Below are 21,158 nucleotides of genomic sequence, written 5' to 3' on the forward strand. Positions count from 1 at the left end.
ACACCTACCGGGTACATCTGCATCTGAGAGTGTGGTTTCTAAATTGGAGAAGTATGAACAGGCTTTTCCTCAGCAGTGCCCTAGAGCCTGTGTGTGTGTGTTTATGTATGTTACTGTATGGGGGTCAGGGGAATTAAGCAGTGAGAGACGCAGGGACCTCCTTAGGAGGAGCTAACAGTAGAGTTTGAATCAAGGGTTGGGTTCCTAAGAGGGCAGTGGGGATCACAGGAGAGGAATCAAGGGGGCTGGGTCATGACCTCTGAGTATATGGGCTGATAAAGTACAATCTTTCAGTAGAAATTCGCAGGAAAGGTCGGGTGATGGTAGCGCAGGCCTTTAATCTAGCACCCAGGGAGGCAGAGGCAGGCAGGCAGGCAGATCTCTGTGAGTTCAAGGCCAACCTGGTCTACAGAGTAAGTGTTAGGACAGGGTCCAAAGCTACACAGAGAAACCCTGTCTAAAAAAATCAGAAAAGAAAAAAAAACCCACAAAAAACAAAAAGAAAGTTAGAAAAAGACATTAGCAGTTAACAGGAGAGCAGTTTTGAGCAAAAAGAGACCATCTCAACAGAACTAACTCCCTCTCTTGCCTCCACCAGCTGGAGACCATGGCTTCACTCTGACCTCCGCCTCCGCAGCCACCTGCTTGCTGCCTCCATCCCCTCTGGCCCCTCGAGGCCCCCGCTTCTGCCTGTGTTGTGACCCCCCCCAGCCGCCGGCACGGCCCCACCTCCGCTGCCCCGGTGGTGGCCCACGGCCCCCCGGTTGCCTGTGGTCAAACTGGAGTCATTGAAACGTTGGAATGAAGAGAGGGGTTTGTGGTGTGAAAAGGGCGTTCAGGTATTGCTGACCACCGTAGGCGCGTTTGCGGCCTTTGGACTCATGACCATCGCCATCAGCACTGACTACTGGCTCTACACACGAGCTCTCATCTGCAACACCACCAACCTCACCGCAGGTGATGATGGACCACCCCACCGTGGGGGCAGCGGCTCCTCGGAGAAGAAGGACCCTGGGGGCCTTACACACTCAGGCCTCTGGCGGATATGCTGCCTGGAAGGTAGGGTGCAGGAAGGCCCTGGCTGGCCACCTCCACTGAAGCCTGTGCCTCCAGCAAATTGACGGCTAATGTGTTCTGAGTCTCCATCTCAAGGTCTTCAGGGGTGTGCTTCCCTGCTGGAGCCTCTGTGATTCCACGCATTCCTCTGCCCTACCTCCCAACCCTTCTTCTGTGCTTCTCTTATTTTATTTGATGATGTGGATGGATGCGTCACCTGTAGGTTCGACTATGTACCACGGGCATGCTCCGTAACCTTTGGGGTGGGAAAGAGGGTGCTGGGTCCTCTGGAACTGGAGTTAGAGATGGTTGTGAGCCGTGTGGAATTACTGTACACGTATTTCTGTGTGTCAGTGTTTTAAATACGTGAATGTGTTCAAATACCCATGCAAGCTTGAACAGAGCCTCTGATCCCCTGGAGTTAGTTATTAAAACCTTGTAAGCTGTGCGATATGGGTGCTGGGAACTGGACTCTGGTCTTTTGGGAGAGCAGGGAGTACTCTTCACTACTGAACCATTTCTTTGGCCTCCTTAATTTTTTTTTATCCTGTCTATGTATCTATCTATGTATCCATCTATCTATGTATCCATCTATCTATGTATCCATCTATCTATGTATTCATCTATCTATGTATCTATCTAGCTATGTATTTTTCTATGTATTCATCTATCTATCTATCTATCTATCTATCTATCTATCTATCTATCTATGTATCCATCTATCTATGGATTATCTAGTGAGTGCTAGTTCCAGTGTGAATGTGGAAGGCAAAGGCAACTTGAAGGAGTTGATAATCTCCTCCCACTGTGTGGGTTCCAGGCTGTTCCACTCAGCAGCAAGCAGCTTCACACACAGGCCATCTCACCTGCCCTGCCAATTCTCGTCCCTTCCTCACATCTTTCCTCTCCTGTTGGCTTCCAGAATTGAAACAAAGCTATGCCTCCTCTGGTCTCTCTTGCTCTCTCTCTCTCCCTGCTGGAGGCCGTCTTCTCTTCATCTGCAGCGCTTAGCAACTTTCCCCATCAGAACGTCTCCCAAGCTCACATCCTGGTCTTTCTAGTTATTTGGACAGTTCTGCTCCATCTCCACAGCCTCATGCCTTCCTAGCGGACTCCTGGGATGCTTCCTCTTCTCTGACCCCTTGTTTCTCCACTCTCCCTCCAAGTATTTTCTGTTTTTGGGTGCTGCTTTCAGGCTCAAACCTATCTCCTTCCGGACCCTTCTTGTCCAGGACACCTGCTATCTTTCTCTTCGCTCCTTCTCTATCCCATCGTCCATGTTAGTAATTCTTTCATGCAAATTTCCTGTATATCTGTCATGCATATAGAGGCTGTGAAGCAAGACTCGGGGTGCTTTACCATGTGACCCCTGTCCTTCCACCTTTCTGAGCCTTCTCACCCTCATCTGTGGCACTGAGGATGGATCAGCAACCCCGAAGTTCCCCCTTACCACCAAGAGATGAAGTTTTTACACTTTTACTTTTTGTCTGTCTTATGTATTCTATTGCCCCTGATTCCTCTGTCTTGTCAAATCACTTGCCTCAAGTGAAGAATGGGTGGGCTTTGAAGATGAGTCCGTGGAATGTTTCATACTGGAAACCAAAGTCAGTCACCAGCGTTTCAAAGCAGGGAGACTGCTCCCTAAAGATCTCACCTCTGGCTTCCGGCAAGCTATCACAGAAGATCTGGTGTTCAGAACTGACCCCTACTGGCCCCATTTGAGTAGCAGACACTTTCTTAAATCTAGTTATGGAGTCAACCAGTTGTTATAGTCACCTCTGCTCACTGTCATCCCATGTCCCTCCTCTTCTCTGGTACCCCCACCCTACGGGACATGCCACTAACGTCCACTCTTCGGCCTCACCAGGGCTGAAGTACAGAGCCGTATATGGGAGTTTGCACCGGAACCCTCCTTGAAATATATTTCATTCATTCATTCATTCATTCATTCAATCAATCACTCATTTATCTGTGTGTTCATCCATCCATCTTTTTAAATTGACTTTAAACTGTGTAGCAGATTCTGTACCTTTTAATTTTGTATGTGTGTCAGTATGGTTTGAATGTGTGTTTTGGTGTGTAGGTAGAGGTCAGAGGAGAGCTTGTGGGGGTCATTTCTCTCCTTCCCCCATGTAAGTCCATGGAATTGAATGTAGGTTGTCCGTCAGCCATCTCCATGATCCCCAGGTTCTCCTTGTTGAATCAAGAGCAATAAGGGACAGAAACCACATACAAATCTCTGACTTTAAATATCTTCTGATCTGAAAGGAGAAAGACTAATGGGAATACTAGAGAGAGAGCAGAAATGGAGAGAGGGGTCATATCAGGGTTATGCATGTGAGTTAATTGAGAAGGATGGGAGGCGTTTGTTTCATACAGCAGTTGACATTGGTTGGTGGCCTGAGAAAGTGAGGTTGGAGATGCATGGATGTATGGGCTGTGGAAATAGGGGCTGCAAAGCCTCTGAGGTGACCATGAATCTGTGTTGGCCGCCAGCGGGAAGCCAGTGTGACTGGCAGACAGTAGGCAGGGAGCAATGCATGGTCAGAGAGATAGTAAGCTCTTGACGTCACAGGCTCATATGTATCCCACAGAAGATCCAGCTTTTGCCCAGAGATGGGAGCCATTGGAGTCTCTGGAGTAGAGAAGCCACGGGAGTTGGCTTAAGTTCTAGCAGGATGGCTCTTGCTGCTTTGTTGAGAAATGGCTCAGGGGAGGGTGGAAAGGGAGAATGTGGGAGCCGTGGTTTGAATTCATAGTATATTCCAAAGTTCCCCGTGGGAAGGCATTGCTGATGGAGCAACTGTGGGATCTGAGATGGAGAGACGGGTGAGGGGTGTCTTGGAGGCGGGGCTTCTGAACCTCCGCCCCGGTGACATTTTGGGACTGAGGATTCTGTGTGGCGGGGGCTGAGCTGAGCATCGTAGGATGTTGATCTGCTTCTCTATTCCCTGTCTAGTCCCGCCCACCCCCAACAGTTGTGACAACCAAAATTGTAAATTGTCTCCATACATTATCTACCTTCCCCTGAGGGATTAAAAAAAAAATCACCTCAGGTGAGAAATCCCACGTGATGAGGAAGTTTTGGTCAGAGCCACTTGACAATGGGGGATCTGTTCATGAGAAGGAAGAGCAGGGCATTTTGTTTAAATTCCTTTATTTTCTCTTATTTCTCTCACTATTAAGGAGGGATATCACTGGCTCAGTTGTGAACGTGTCTGCTTTAGAATGCTTGCTAAGAAATAATACCAGTGATGGGAGAGGTGGCATTCTCTGAAGGGCTAACAGCATGCAGAGGGGGTAATTATTTCTGGCTTTGTGGAGCACACCGTCAGTGTTGCCACTTCTAGTGAAAACATCCATTGTACCCCCGAGTGTGGCCGCCATCTAGCTGAGTACCCTTGGTGGACGTCGGCATTTGAATTTTACGCCCTCTGCTTTGCTCTTCCTTTCACCCCCTCTTCCCTCTTTCTCTCCCTTCCTTCTTTTCTCCTTCTCCTTCCTCCACCTCTATCTCTTCTTTCTGTGTGTTTTGGTTTGGGTTTTTGAGATAGGGTCTCACGTAGCCTAGGCTGACTTCTAACTTGCTATGTGGCCAAGGTTGGACTTTGTTTTTAAACAGGAAGTCTGTACAGTCTCTTTAAATTTTATTTGTGTTGCATTATACTTATTTATTATTGTGGAGGGGTGCACACACATGCCTGCCATGGTCACATTGGTTGAAGTCAGCAGATAACTCACAGCAGCTAATTTTCTCTTCTCTTCCTACCGTACGAGTTCCAGGGTGGAGCTCAGGCCATCAGATTTGACAGCAAGCACCTTTACCCAGTGAGCCATTTCCTCAGCCCAGACAAGATCCCTTTGTCTCTGTCTCTTACGTGGCTGGATTATATAGCACGACTCCCCATACCTAGCTTAAAGTTTTTGCTTTTGCAACAAGGCTATGAGATGCAGCTCAGGCTAGCCTTCAGTTCACAGCAGTTTTCCTGCCTCAGCAAGCAGCCTCAGTACTGAGATCACAGGTATGAACAGCCACACCTAGGCTTTTCCCCTAATAGATTGAATCCAGGGCCGCATGGATGCTAGGAAGGCATTCGATCCCTTAGCTGTACCCTCGGCTTTCTTTTTATTTTTATACAGTCTCACTGACTTTCCCAGGCTGGCCTTGAACTTGCAATCCTTCTGCCTCAGCCTCCCAAGTAGATGTAATAAAAGGTTTGTGTCAAAAGATCTTGCTGAGTTTCATGCCATTTGAGATACGAGGAAATCACTCTTCTTGATACTTTACAAAGTGAAGAAACCATTCTCAGTTAGGTCTGGTCTGCTCGTTGTCCTTCCCTCCTCTTGTTCTGACCTGTTAGAGACGTGCTCTGGGAGACTGGAGTCAGCAGCCTGGCTGGAGAAGTCTATGTGATGAGCATCAGTGCGTGTGTGGACCAGAGTCACCGAAGAGAAAAGGAAGAAACACAACAAATGACTAAGTTCATAAAGTGCTTTCTTTGCAAATACAAGGACCTGAGTTCAATTCCCAGAACTTACATAAAGAATTAGATGGGGGGGGGGGGCTGAAGAAATGGCTCAGTGGTTAAGAGCCCTGACTACTCTTTCAGATGACCTGGGTTCAGTTCCCAACACCTGCATAGCAGCTCACAACTGTCTGTAACTCCAATTTCTAGGGACCCGACACCCACGAAAAAAACACCCAAAGTCAGACATGGCAGCAAATGCTTTTCTGGGGCTTGCTGGTCAACCTAGCCTCTAGGAAGAGGCTCTTTCTCAAAGGAAGTAGCATACAATAGAATGACATTTAAACAAGCATAAGAAAAATCAAACCAAAAACATTTGAAGCCAGGCATGGTGGCCCACTCCTACAATCCCAGCATTCTGGAGGCAGGATCTCCAAGGCAGGATCCATACTCCAGATGGGCCTGGGCTACATAGCAAGACCTTGTTTCAAAAGGAAAAAAAAAAGACAGTCAAAATGTGTTCTAATTTCATTTCTGTTGTTATGATAAATATTCTGCCAAAAATAACTTAAAGGAAAAAGGGTCTTTTCCATCTTTTTAAGAAAACTATTTATTTATCTTCTTCTTTTTTTTTTTTTTTTGGATTTTTCGAGACAGGGTTTCTCCGTAGCTTTTTGGTTCCTGTCCTGGAACTAGCTCTTGTAGACCAGGCTGGCCTTGAACTCACAGAGATCCGCCTGTCTCTGCCTCCCGAGTGCTGGGATTAAAGGTGTGCGCCACCACCGCCCGGCTTTTTTTTTTTTTTTTTTTGAGACAGGATTTCTCTGTTTAACTAGCTGCCCTGGAACTAGCTCTGTAGAACAGGCTAGCCTTGAACTCACAGAGATCCACCTGCCTCTGCCTCCCAAGTGCCAGAATTACAGGCGTGCACCACCAGAGCCCTGCTCTTTTTATTTATTCTTTGTGTCTTTCACATCATGCATTTGGATCTCGTTCATCTCCCCATTCCTTCGTATCCACTGCCCCTGCAACTCCCTCCACCCAAATAAAATAAAATTTAAGAGGAAAAAAAAGAAAAGGAAAGAGAAAAGAAAAAATGGACAAAAGGAAAAATCTTATCATGGGAGCTGTGTGTGACACAGTAACCCTTTAGTCCATGTATTTTTACTTGCAAATGTTCATTGTAAAGAGTCATTGGGGGGGGGGTTGGAGGTCTCTAGCTTTTGCTACACTATCTATGCTGGGCCCTCATTGGGACTCCTCTAGGATATCCTGTTGTTGCCATGTGTTGTGGAGATTCTGCAGCTTTGGGTCTGCAGGACTGCCCCCTCCATGTACTCCCACAGATCATGGATGGGGTGGATGTTGGGGTGGACCAACTCATAACCCTGGTTCTTGGCTTGGGTAGTTGCAGGGTTGGCCAGTCTGCCAGCTCTCCCCCATCCTCACCATCAGGGTGAACTCTCCAACACTGCTCCTGGCTAAGTCACCCCTTGCAGTGATGAGCAAGAGGCAGGGCCAGTTCTGCTTCCATGCCCTCAGGGTCTGCTCTCCCACACTTGGACCAGGTTACAGTGGATTGTTGGCGGGCAATCAGGCAGTCACTTCAGATAGCTTGTCACATTGCATCCATATCAAGAGCTGAGAGAAATGCATGCATTGGTGAGAATGGGTTCTCCCCATTTTCTCTCATACCATCCAGGACCCCCAAGTCCAGGGAATGGGACCATCCCCAGTGGGCACATCTTGCCACCTCAATTAAAGCAAACAAGCCGTCCCTCCACAGATGCTCCCAGAAGCCACCCTGAACTAAACAGTCCCTTGTTGTGAGTCTCCGATGGCTCTAGGTTGTGTCCAGCTGGCAAATAAAACCAACTCTCACAAAGGGTTAATGAATGAGGGAGCTGGAGAAGTGCTTCACAGGAGACAGGAGGAAGGGTCAGATGTTGGGTGAAACCTGATGGGTGTGCTGTAAGCCAAAGGAGGTTAGTGTGTCGCGGAGCTAGCTTGTGAAGGCTCACTTGACTGTTCCTGAAGCTGCCATTCATGTGGTGCTCAAATAACCCCGCTAAAGAGCTACTATTATCGTCCCCCTCCCCACCCCCGCAAGAGAAAGAGTTGGCTCAGAGATGCACAGTGTCTTGCCCAGAGTCACACAGCTAACACACTGTAGCAACTGAATTAAAATTTAGGTCCGGAACAAAGCAGCGAAACTACCAGCTTCCAGCCCACTGGGTATTCAGGTGTGCAGAAGGTGGACCTTCAGTGGGTCTGGCACTTGTGGGACTCAGTCTCATCTTCCTTTGTGGTATTTGAAATGGTATAGAATTTTGCCTTGAGACATAAAGCATAAAACAAGACACTTTTTGTCCGCCACTGAGAGCAGTGTGGCCATGGACAGTCTGCATATTTTAACTTTCCCAGTTTCATTTCCATTATTGCAAAAGGAGGATCATGATAATGCCCTTTTAAAATTTTTTAATTTATATTTTATGTATAAATGCTCTGCATGTATACCCACATACCAGAAGAGAGAGTCAGACCCTATTATAGATGGTTGTGAGCCACCACCATGTGGTTGCTGGGAATTGAACTCAGGACCTCTGGAAGAACAGCCAGTGCTCTTTACCTCTGAGCCATCTCTCCAGCCCCCCATATATAATATCTTATTCACAAGATTGGGAAAGTCTGCATTAATAAAAGTAAAGCACTTAGTAGGCTAGCAGGTGCTACATGTACTGGTCTACTTATTACTGTTTTCTTCTTATTAGTATCTCAAGTATCCAGAATCTTTCCTCCCTAAGCACTCAGCACTGCCCAACAGAAACATAATATAAATACTATATAGAATTTCTTTTTTTCTAATAGATACATTAAAACAAACAAGAAGGAACAGATAAGGGCTGGGGTGTGGCTCAGAGGTAGAGGACTTTCTTGCCTCGGATCCTCCATTGAGGGTCTGGGGGTGTGCCTCAGTGCAGAGCACCTGCCTAGATCCCCCCCCCCCCAGGGCTCAAGGGCAAGGTTCAGTAGTAAAATACCTGCATAGAATCCACCAAGGGATTGGCTATTGGGTGGGGTAAGGTGGGCCAGTGTTAGAGCACTTGTCTAGGCTTTATTAGCCAGGGGCCTAGTGGTGTAGTTCAGTGGTAAAGTGGCTGCCTAGACTCTTTCAGTTAGAGGTTCCAAGTGGGGCTTGGTGGTAGAGTGCTTGCCTAGAATCTACCAGTAGGGCCCTTTGGTATTTCAGTTTGGTTCTATTCCCAGCAGTAAAATCCAAAAACAGGTGAACTTAATATTTAAGCAAATGTGACCAAAATATCGCATATGATCAATGTGAACCTTACTCCTCCCCCTCCTTGTTCCTCTCACTTCCTCTTATTATGAAAGTTTAGTGGATGTCCCCCTCATAGCCCGTGTCTGCTGCTGTATCGGGGTGGTGCTACCCACACTGGACAGTTGTGTTCCAGCCCCTTTCTGAGAACTCTCAGCTAAGCCGGCAGCTCCTCCCTGAGGATTCAACAGTCTGGACCCACGGCCCCATTTATTGCTGCAGACTCTGCAAATGCCTGCATTCAGCAGTTTGCCTGCCTTATTATCTCCTTGAGTCTTTGCAATTGTGCCACAGGGAAGGTATTATTATGGCTCCTGTTTGTCAGAGCAGCAAGCTGGAGGCCCGAGAAGGGAAAGTGACTCAGGCTGGGGCACCCACAGTGTGAGGCATGTGAAGGATGCCGTGTGCTGGACCTGGTTTTCACATGTCCTGTCCACGGCTATCTGCTGCCACCTAACCTTCACATCCATGTCTATTAGGCAGATCCTGGGCTTGGGGAAAGAGTTGTAGAGCTTCGGGGCCATCCCTGTACATAAACAGCTCCTGTCTAGCCCAGGGTTGGAAAGACGACTCAGCGGTTAAAAGCACTTGCTACTCTTTCAGAAGACCAGAGTTCAGGTCTCAGAATCCTTGTCAGGTGGCTCATGACTGACCGTAACTACAGTGCAGAAGGGATCTGATGTCCTCTTCTGGCTTTCAGGGGCACCAGTACTCATGTGCACATACCTGCCAATCCCCAATTAAAAATAAAATAAATCGCTGGGCGGTGATGCGCATGCCTTTAGTTCCAGCACCTGGGAGGCAGAGACAGGCGGGTCTCCATGAGTTCTATGCTAGTCTGGTCTACAGAGCTAGTTCCAGGACAACCAGGGCTATGTAGAGAAACCCTGTCTCGAAAAACAAAAAACAACAATAACAACAAAAACCCAAACAAACAAAAAGTACAAATTCTTAGCCTCCTGGGCTCAGAGCCTAGAAGTTGGTCTGTGTGGTAGCCGCCACAGGATCTGTGTTTCACTTCTCCGAAACCTCACGAGAACCTTATAGAGCCATAGCCTCGTTTTCATTTCTCAGCGAGGAGACTGAGACTCAGGGGTGTTCTGTTTCCTAAGAGCTGCGCTGCTGGGACTCTGGGATGGGAGTCCAGAGAAGCTGGCTCAGAGCCCGAGCTCTGTGACCTCCAAAACCTGGCTGTGGCTGAACCCTCTCCTTCTCTGTGCATCTGTGTGGGGCAGGCAGCTTCCTCAGCACTCTGTGCCTCAGTTTCCTGGTTTGTAAAGTAGGGGTCCTGTCACTGTGTACTTTAGAGGGTTGTACTGAGTACTGAGCAAGTTATCGAACGCTCTGTCAAATGCTCAGCAGCGGCGGGCACATGGCTAGCCGAGAGGGTACTGTTACAGTGTGTTAGATTCTTCAGTCTTCGAGTGTGAGTGTCAGGACAATTGTGGGAGACCTGGGTATCAAATTCAGATCAACAGGCTTGGTGGTAAGTGTCTTTACACCAAGCCGTCTTGTTCACTCCCTCCCCACCCCTCACCCGTTTTGAGGCAGAGTCTCAAGTGTCTATTCACTTTGCTTTCCATTTACTGTGATAAAATACTCAACAAGATCAACTTAAGGGGTGCGCATTTGCCTCATTTACGGGCTACAGTCCATCATCATTGTGGGGGCAGGGAGTCAGAGCAGCAAGAACTCGAAGCAGCCAATCACATGACAGCCAAAGTCAGGAGCAGAGGGCGATGCCCAGTGCCCAGCTCTCTCTCTTCTCTTTAATTGCATATGTCTGCCTGCCTGCCTATTTATTTACGTTTGGGTGGAGGGGAGTTTACAGCAGGGAGCATGTGTGGATGTCAGAGGATAAGTTGTGGTCAGAAGCGGTTCTCTCCACTCACCACATGGATTCCTGGTATCAAAACCAGGTCATCAGGCTTGACAGAAGGTACCTTTATCTGCCAAGTCATCTCGCTGTCCTACCTTCTCCACTTTATGTAGTTCAGAATCTCTTGCTCAGGGAGTGGTCCCATCCACAATTAGATAAGTCTTCCTATATCAGTTTAATTCAGAAATTCCTCACAAATAAACTTTTTTTTTAAAGATTTATTTATTTGTCAGGCAGTGGTGGTGCATGCCTTTAGTCCCAGCACTCGGGAGGGAGAGGCAGGTGGATTTCTGTGAATTTGAGGCCAGCCTGGTCTACAAAGCGAGTTCTAGGACAGCCAGAACTAAACAGTGAAACCCTGTCTTGAAAAACTAAAACCAAACAAAAAACCCAAAACCAATTTTGGTGTTTTTATTATTATTACTTATTTATAATTTATTTATTATCTGTACAATGTTCTGCCTGAAGACCACAAGAAGGTACCAGATCTGTTATAGATGGTTGTTGGGAATTGAACTAAGGACCTCTGGAAGAGCAGCTAGTGCTCTTAACCTCTGAGCCATCTCTCCAATCCGAGACATACTTGGAGGCTAACCTTAATCTACACAAACCCTCACAGCTATGCCCAGAGGCTTGCCTTCTAGGCACCCAGTTGATAATTAGTAACATTACAATATTCCAGGCTGGCCTTGAACTTGGTATGTAGCAGAGGATGAGTTGAACTCTTGATCGTTTGTCTGCACTTCTTGAGTGTTGGTGTGTTTAACACACTTGGTTTATACAGTGCTGCACGTGGAACCTAGAGCTTTGTTCTTACTGTCAACTGAACTATATGTGCCCAGCCTTTAGTGCGGTTTAGTGACCAGTCTTATGTGACTCCTACCATTCTGAGGTGGGAACCTGAGACATGGTAAATTCTCTCCATCAGCACACCTATGGCTGGGGAGATGGCTCAATTGTTTAAGTGTTTGTTATACAAGCACTAGGAGCTGGGTTCAGATCCCTGGCACCCATGACCATAGCACTATAATCCCAGCATCAGGGAGGCAGAGATAGGAGGGTCCAGAGGTCTGTTGGCCAGACAGCTTAGCTCAGTTGCTGAATTTCTGGTGCAGGAAGAGGCTCTGCTTCAAAGAATAAGATGATGAGTGATTGAGGAAGACACCCAACATTGACTGCTGACCTTCACACACGTGCATGCACCACACACACACACACACACACACACACACACACACACACATATATATATATATATATATATATATATATATATATATATAGAGAGAGAGAGAGAGAGAGAGAGAGAATGAACATTCAGATCAGAAAAATCTTTAGCCTGATCTACACAGCGGGTTCCAGGAAAGCCAGGGCTACAGAGTTGAGACCCTGTCACAGAAACGTTTGCTTATGTATTTGTGTATGTGTGCATGTTCTTGTTTTATTCCATACTGGAGGCATGCCATGGTGCATGTGTGGAGGGCAGAGAACAACTCTGAGGAATTGATTCTTCCCAACCTCGTGGATACAGGGTCTTTCTTGTTTCTGCCATGGTGAATAGTCTCAGCTAGCTGGCCAGTGAACTTCGGGGCGGTTTCCTTGTTTCCATCTTCTATCTCATCCTGGTGTGGGATTACAAATGTGTGCCACTCCGTCTGGCTTTTTGCATGGGTTCTGGTGATCAGAAGAGGCTGTCAGGTTTGCACGGCATGTGTTTTCACCCTCCGAGCCATCCTCTCCATTCCGAGGGAGCAGTGGTCTCGTTTTCCGTTACTGTGTTGCTTTGTTTTGTTTTATTTCATTTCGTGACAAGGTCTCACACAGCCAGGTGGATCACGAGCAGGCTGAGGCTGTGGATGATCTCGAATACCTCAGGTTCCTGATTCCTGGGGAATCGAACCTGGGTCCTTCGGTACACCAGGCTGGCATTCTACCTGCTGAGTGAAATCGCTAGTACCACCATACTCACTGTTAAGCATACAGATCATCAATGCTGAGTGCATTCATGGTGCTCTATAACTAATCTCCACAACACCTGAGAACTTGCAAAAACTGAAACATTATCCACCAAACCTTTCTCCATTCCCTCTCTCCTCACCTTGGTCACCACTATTCTGCTTTCTGTATTTGTGAGTTTGATTTCTCCAGGTGCCACTTGTAAGGTTTTTTTTTAATTACATTTTAAATTTATTATTTTTTTCCTTATTTTTGGTGTATTGAGGCAAAGTTTCTCTGTATAGTCCTGGATAACCTGGAACTCATTCTGTAGACTAGGCTGGCCTCGAACTCAGAGATCCTCTGCCTCCCAAGTGCTGGGATTAAAGGCGTGCGCCACCACTGCCTGGCTTTAAATTTATTCTTAGTGTCCATGTATGTGTGTATATATGTGGGTGGGTGAGTATGCCTGTACCAATGCAGGAGGAAGAAGCAGGAGGACAACTTTTGGGAGTCGTTTTTCTCCTTCTACCATATGGGTCCCAGGGATTAAACTCAGATCCTAAGGCTTGGTGACTGGCTCTCTGAGCCATCTTAACAGCCAAATCATACATGTTTTTTCCATGTGCCTGGCTTATTTCACATAGCATCATGACGTCAAATTTCAGTGACAGTTTCAGTCATGTCACAATTCTACTTTTAGATCGATATTTACTGTTGCGGTGATTGTTTTGATTTTTGTTGTTGTTGCGTGATTGAGGTTTTTCCTTTGTTTTGTTTTTTGACACAGGGTCTCTCTACATAGCCCTGGCTGTCCTGGAACTCACATGTAGATCAGGATGGCCTCAAATTTATAGAGATCCACCTGTTTCTGCCCTCTGAGTACTAGGAAGACATTTGCCACCATGCCTGGCTTGTAGTGGTTTTGAAGACAGTCTTGGGTAGCCCAGGTAAGTCAGGAGCTGACTGAGATGAACTTGAACTCATGATGCTCCTGCTTATGAGAGACTTATGTGTCATCATCCTGTTTTAGGAGGTTCTGGGGAATCAAACTCAGGTCCTCTGGTGTGTTGGGCCAACACTCTAGGCACTAAGCTACATCATCAGTATAATTCCTTTTAAAGGGTTCAATAGTACTCCATTGTATACATTACATTGCTTTGTCTTGTGCATTCACCTTAAAAGAGAACTTGGATTCTTCTCACTTTTTAACAAGGTACAGTGTAGCTGAGACTGGCCTTGAACTCCTGATCCTCCTGCATCCACCGCAGAGGTGCTGGGATTACAAGCCACCAGGTTTTTCGTTCCCGCTTTTTGGCTACCTTCAATGTTGCTAAGAACATGAGTGCGTTAATTCTTCACATTGCTGTTTGCAATTCCTTCAGGTTGAAGTCCAGAAGTAGAGTTGCTGGGTCATGTAACTTTATGATTTTTAACTTAAAAAAATAGGTTTATTTATTTCATTTTATGTCCATGGGCGTTTTGTTGGCATGAATGATTGTGTACCACACACCTGCCTTGTGCTCTCAGCATTCAGAAGAGGGCATCAGATCCACTGGAACTAGAGTTAGAGGCGGTCGTGAACTGCCATGTTGGAGCTGGGAACTGAACTCAGGTCACTGTGCTCTTAACCACTGAGGGTTCTCTCCAGGTCACCTGTCCTTAACTTTTTGAGGACCCTCCACACCATACTATGTCCCCCAGTGGCTGTATTGCCCTTTGTTCCTGCCAGTGGTGCACACGATTTTCCCGTTTCTCCACATTTTGTCAATACTTATCTGACTTTCTGCCCTCTGTAGTCCCAGTGGATACAAGATGGCGTCTTGGGCTGAGCATGGTACTGCACACTTACCATCTCAGCATTCGGGAGGCTGAGGGGAGAAGATGATGAGTTTAAGGCCAGCCTTGCTACACAGTGAGACCCTTCTTCATCAAGCCAAGCCAAACCAAACCAAAAAAAGAAGAAACTATCTCATTATAGTTGTCACTGTGTTTCCCTAAGGATATGGGGCTTTTATTTGTTTGCTTGTTTTTATTTATTGAGACAGAATTTCTCTGCATAACCATCCTGGCTGTCCTGGAACTCTCTCTGTAGACCAGGCTGGCCTTGAACTCACAGATGTCTGACTGCCTCTGCCTCCTAAAGGATTAAAGGTACACCACCACTACCACACACAGCTTTGAATATGTATTTTTAAACTTTTGTGTGTCTGTGTATATGCATGTGAGTGTAGTGCAGAAGAGGGCGATTCCCCTGGAACTGGAGTTACAGGTGGTTGTGAGCTACTAGATGTGGGTGCTAGGTGACAGAACTCAGGTTCTCTGCAAAAATAGGACATGCTCTAACTGCTGAGCTGTCTTTCTGGTCTCTGACATCTTTTAAATTTTTTGAATTACATATATTTATTTATTTAGTCTCTCTCTCTCTCTCTCTCTCTCTCTCTCTCTCTCTCTCTCTGTGTGTGTGCTCACATGTGCATGTGTGCTCATTTTTGAGAATGTGCACCATAATGAACATCTGGAGTTTAGGGGATAACTTTGGAGAGTTGATTCCCCCCTTCCACCATGTGAATGTTGGGGATGGAACTCAGATCATCAAGACGGCAACAAGCTCCTTATCCATCAAGCCTACTTGCTGGCTCCCCAACACCATTTTATTTGCATCTTGGCCATTTACTCATTCTTTCATTACAAGCATTTTTTTCCCTTTTCTTCTCTTTTTCTGTGTTGTAGCACAGGCCAATCTCTGACTTGCTATGGGACTAAGGACAACGTTGAACTTCTGAGTTTCCTGCCTTTCTCTGTTCTGGTGCTAGGAATACAGGCATACATCACAGCCTCCATTTTACGCTGTTCTAGGGGTAGAACCTCTGGCTTTGTGTGTATCAGGCAAGCACTCTACCATTTGGGACTATATACCCAGCCCTTATCACAAGTATTTATTAAGCATTTACTATGGGTGAGACAGTGTTTGAGATTCTGGAATCGCATTGATGGACAGGCCGATGCTGGCACTCCAATGGTGCATGTGTGAACACTTTGGTGTGAGTTCTGTTTCCTTTAACCATCAGTGCTGAACTGCTGAGCCTTTCTCTGCTTTATGTTCCTCATCTGAACAATGGGTACTATCTATGGTTCCTATTGCTGTGATAAAACATCATGACCAAAAGCAACATGGAGAGAAAAAAGTTAATTTCATCTTACAGTTTACAGGCCATCATGAAGGGAAGTCAGGGCAGGAACTCAAGGCAGGAACCTGGAGGCAGGAACTGAAACAGAGATCATGGAAGAGTGGTACTTATTGGCTTGCTCCTCAGATCTTGCTCAGCCTGTTTTCTATTTTCTTTTCCTTCCTTCCTTCCTCCCTCCCTTCCTTCCTTCCTCCCTCCCTCCCTCCCTCCCTCCCTCCCTCCCTCCTTCCCTCCCTCCCTCCCCCTCCTCTCTCTTTCTTCTTTTTTGGTTTATTGGTTTTCAAGACAAGATTTCTCTGTGTAGCTTTGGCTGCCCTGGAACTCACTCTGTAGAGCAGGCTGGCCTTGATCTCACAGAGATCCACTTGTCTCTGCCTCCTAAGTGCTGGGATTAAAGGTGTGAGCCATCACTGCCCGGTCAGCCTGTTTTCTTATAGCACCCAGGACAACCAGCCTAGAGGTGGCACCAATTATGGTGATCTAGGCTTTCTCACACCAATCATTAGTCAAGAAAACGCACCACAGGCTTTCCCACAGGCAAATCTGGTGGGAATATTTTCTCAATTAAATTTCCCTCTTCCTAAATGACTTTAGTTTGTGCCAAATTGACACGAAACTGACCAGCACAGGTTACAACGGATCAACAGAACATTCAGTTATGTTTATCTGGATCCTATTTTCACATCAGCACAATGAATTAGGTCTGATTCTTTGAATCTTGATATGTGAAGGCATAGAAAGAGTAAGTACAGATGTTAACAAGGTGACAGAATAAAGGTGGTCTAGTCTAACAGGAAACAGTAGGATTTAGAAAAGATTGATTATTCTGTATATGCATGCTCTGCCTTGCTGTATATATGTGCACTGTGTGCATGCCTGTTGTTCATAGAAATCAGAAAAGGGCATTGGATCTCCCAGGACTGAAGTTAGGGAAGATTTTAGATGGAATGTGTGTTAGCATTCAGGCAGAGAGAGAGAGAGAGACAGAGAGACAGAGAGAGGGAGAGAGAGAGAGAGAGAGAGAGAGACAGAGACAGAGAGACAAAGAGAGAAAGAGACTGATATGGCCTGGAGAAAAGGGAAGAGAGTGAAAACAGGCCGAATTCCACCTTTTAAAGGAAGGGGCTACTGCCTGCATCCTGAGCATGCACACAAGGGAGAAGTACTCTGTCAAGTCTCCAAGGGGTGGGCCAGGTGTGCCTAAATACACACCTGAATGAGAATTTTGGTAACTCAACCTTGGTCATCTGCAAGAGAAGCAAGTGCTCTCTCTGTCTCTCTCTCTCTTTAAAAAAAGTTATTTATGTATTTATTTGTGTATGTATGTATGTATACAGTGTTCTGCCTACCATGTGAATGCTGGGAATTGAACTTAGGATCTCTGGAAGAGCAGCAAGTGCTCTTAACCTCTCTAATATCTCTCCAGCACCCAAAGTGGGATTCTTAGCATCAAACATTTGGTCTCTTTATTTTCAATTATAATTAATTAAATTAATTAGTGGGGGGCACAGACATGTCCTCTCTATTTGTGATGTGGTTCTCAGGGATCAAACTCAGGTTGCCGACCTTGCAAGCTCCTATGCTTGTGTGTGTGGTGTATGCATGTGCAGTGTGTGTGTGTGTGTGCTTGTGTGTGCGCGCACATGTGCATGCAGAAGCCAGAAGAGGACATCAGATGTCCTTCTGCATCTGCTTTCTGCCTTACTTCCTTCATACGAGATCTCTCACTGAACGTGAAGCTAGATCAGCAGGCAGCAAATCCCAGCAATTTTCCTGTATCTGACCCCTTGCCCCAGCACCGAAGCAATAGACACATGCAACCATATCTGTTTTTTTAAAGCGGTGCTGGAGATTTGAACGCAAGTACTCATGCTTGCCCAGTAAGTGCTTTTACCCACCGAGCCCCCTCTTCAGCCCCTAAAGCTCTCTTTTGGTGCACATCAAGTGACTTGTCCGGCACAGGAAGCACCTAACCATTGGCTCTTCACAGCATTACTCACTGCCTCAGACTCGATCCCTCCATTTCCCCCTCTATTCCCATTTCTTCCCCTGCGTTCCTTTGCCTCACTTGTTCCAACCTCTTTCTGCTGTCTTTATAGTCATTCATTATTCCGTCCATCCATCCATCCATCCATCCATCTCTTCCTTGAGGCATCCTGGGAGCCAGGCTCTATGCCTTGCAATGGTAGGAATACAAGAAGTCAAATTTTAGTTGCCCCTCCCCCACCTTTAGGAACTCCCAGCTTGCAGAAGATAAAGAATATCAAAAAGTCTACCTGATGCATGCACTACAAGGGACGGCCTAGGGAACTGTTAGCCCTGGAGGGTCCACCTTGTGTGTGCGCACGTGTGTGCATGTGTGAACTCCTAAACTGTATCTGCCGAGTAATTATTACATCTGCAAAGACCAGCAAGTTGGAGGGAGCTTGGGTTTAAGAATGAATGTATTTTATGCAATACAATTTGTGTTCTCAGGCTATGTATCACAGGCAATAAAACAACCTGCTCCCACAGATTGAAATAGATAGGTTCTAGTGGGTGGGAGGGTGAGGGTCAGAGAGAGGATGGGATAAAGCTGCAGGATGATCTCTTGGTTCTCAGGAACTGCATGTAGTGTTTTCGGAGTCCTGGTTTTTCCATGCATTTTCAGCCTTTTCAACAAGCTTAGGGTACAAAGGTGCCTTGACATGGCTACAACACTGACTTCTTGGAAAATGGGAAGCCACATAAATTGAGAGCAAAGGTCTCTAGTAGTGGATACTTGGAAGGATGTCAGCCTCTGAGGTGTTGTCTTTCTCCCTTCCCTTTCCTCCTGTCTTCTCTTCTTTCTCCTCCCTCCCCTCTCTGGCAGGAGCTCTGCCAGGTTGGCCTCCGAATTCTGCGTAGCCAGGCGTGACCACGAAGCTCCTGTCCTCCTGCTTCTACTTCTGGCGTGTGCTGGGATTCCAGGCTTGTCCACCACACCTGCCCCGCCCCCTTCTCTTCCTTTAAAAATCATTCTTAATACAGGTGGGAAACAGGTGTGAGGGGTGCAAAGTTTGCCCCGACACCAGTTGTGGACTAGGATTCCAACCTCTTAGTCAACCCAGAGAGAGCGGGAATAGAAATTGGGGGCTGGGGGTGTGCGTCTGAGTAGGGGAGGGTCTTCTCAGAACACAGGGGTTGACAGTCCCTAAGTCTGACAACCCCACCATCCCCATCCCCTCTCCAGGGTTGAAAAGAGGTGTCTGCGTGAAGATCAACCACTTTCCGGAGGACACGGATTACGACCATGACAGCGCGGAGTACCTGCTCCGTACGTGGGCGGGGTGGAGGTGGGGTCGAGGATCCGGGTGGGATAAGGAAGGACAATGTGAGTTCTTGGAAGGAGATGGGCGGTCAGGGGACGGGTCATTGGGAGGAGCTTGAACCTCACTCCTAGATTAGTTTCCCTTCCCAGGCAATCCAGGTCCAGCCCCTCAGCTCCCGGGCCAGAGGGGCAGGCCCAGCGGGGAATCCTGGGTGATGATTGGTCGGTTGGATGTCTATGGCCGGGCAACTTTGTATAGTAAAAGGTTGTAGATTGGCTGCTGAGCTGGGCCTGCAATCTGCCGCCTGGACTGACTACTCCCCTGGGGGAGCATGTACTGCGATTGGGCTGTTATCCTGAGATCGTGGCAGTCTTTATGATGATTGGCTGCTTTAAACAGGCTCAGAAATAACAGAATCTGACTGTCCAGGGTTTTAGGAACGAGAGGGAAAGCACCAGTGGAAAGGTAGAAAGAAAAAAAAAAGAGATAAAGAAGCATAGGATGTACACTCAGAAAGGGAGCGAGGGATGATATATGGAGATACGAACAAGAGAGGGATGAAGACAAGGAGAAAGAAAAGCAGTGGGAGAGAGAAACGTGATAAAGGTGCAGAGAAAAAGGAGGGGAGGTGGGGTGGAAAAACAAAGAAACTTTAAAATCAGGAGGGAAAATGAGATGAAAAAGAAAAGAACCAGAGAAGCAGAATTGGCGAACTAAATTTAGCTAAGTAAAGAGGGAAGCAGGCAGGAGGTGCGGTGGGCCTGGGGCTCAGTGGCCCGCCTGACAGCCCACGCGCTCTCCTCTCGTTCCTTCTCTTTTCTTTCCTTCCCTCAGGAGTGGTCCGGGCCTCCAGCATCTTCCCAATCTTGAGCGCCATCCTGCTGCTGCTCGGGGGCGTGTGCGTAGCTGCCTCCCGCGTCTACAAATCCAAAAGGAACATCATTCTGGGCGCGGGGATCCTGTTCGTGGCAGCAGGTGAGAGGCAGAGAGAAGGGGAGGCGGGCCACCCACGGACGCGTGGGTGTCTGCGTGTGCATGGGCGCAGACGACTGCAAATCCAGCCTGCCCTAAGCGCCCCCTGGGGACTGGAGTTTTCCTAGGCTCCTTTCATGCTGGGTAAGGTAGGTTTAGGTTTAGTTTGTGCCTGCACAGACTGGTGTCTGTGAGTAAAGTGGGAGGCAAGGGGCGGAGTTTCCCTAGCAGTCCTAGAGAACTGAAGGAGGCGTCTGGGATGGAGGAGGGGACCTGAAACACCAGGAGTCTAACGATAGGGAGGTGGAACTGGGGCTGAAGAGGAAGAAATTGACCTGAGTGAATCCTTAAAGGGGCTGGTTCTAAGAAAAACCCTCTAGGCCAGTGTTTCTCAGTGGGTCGCAACCCCTTTGAGAGGTTAGACAATGCTTTCCCAGGAGGTGGTATATCAGATATACTGCATATAGATAATTACATTACGATCCATAACAGTAGCAAAATTACAGTTATGAGGTAGCAACAAAAATAATTGTTTTGCCTGGGGGTGGGTCACAGCATTAGGAAGATGGAGAACCACTGCTCTAGGCCCAGGAAAATGAAACTGAAGGTGCGAAGACCAGGCTTTGCCTGTTTGAGTAAAAAGGCTATTTACTGGAAAATTCAAAAGGAGATAGGTTATGCAGGAAGCTAGACGGAGGCCAGGATGTGAAGTTGGTTACCACATGAGCTAGGGCCTTGGATTGTACATGTGACTGGGCAATAGGATGTAAAAAGGCCCGGGTCCCATCCCAGCCACGTTTAACCCCCCCCCCCCCCCTAGATGTGATGCCTGCCTGCAGTCCAGGGGGATCATGACGAGTTTGAGGACTGCCTAGGCTTTGTGAGAAATCTCAAAATAAAGACTCCCAACCCCAAATAAAACTGGCCTAGGGTAGCAGATGCCAGGATAATGAGCCTTAAGGAGTTCAGACCTGCTCCTTAGTACGATTAGGACTGGAAAGTAGAGTAGAATGGAGAAAAGGCCCCTTCTGCACA

General features: G+C 47.1%; 1 protein-coding gene across 1 annotated transcript in view; it reads left to right on the top strand.

Moving 5' to 3' along the window:
- Cacng8 (calcium voltage-gated channel auxiliary subunit gamma 8) overlaps window positions 1-21,158 on the top strand; it is a 34,204-nt gene that overhangs the window by 3,261 nt on the left and 9,785 nt on the right. Inside the window, exons 2-4 of the mRNA XM_041654660.1 lie at window positions 599-1,059; window positions 19,073-19,156; window positions 19,986-20,126. Coding sequence (XP_041510594.1) covers window positions 882-1,059; window positions 19,073-19,156; window positions 19,986-20,126 — 403 coding nt within the window. The 5' untranslated portion in view covers window positions 599-881. The remainder of the gene's footprint in view (window positions 1-598; window positions 1,060-19,072; window positions 19,157-19,985; window positions 20,127-21,158) is intronic.

Source organism: Microtus oregoni, unplaced genomic scaffold, assembly GCF_018167655.1.
Source record: "Microtus oregoni isolate MIOR12 unplaced genomic scaffold, Mior012 000006F_ref0000085, whole genome shotgun sequence".
In the NCBI taxonomy this organism is placed as follows: Eukaryota; Metazoa; Chordata; class Mammalia; order Rodentia; family Cricetidae; genus Microtus; species Microtus oregoni.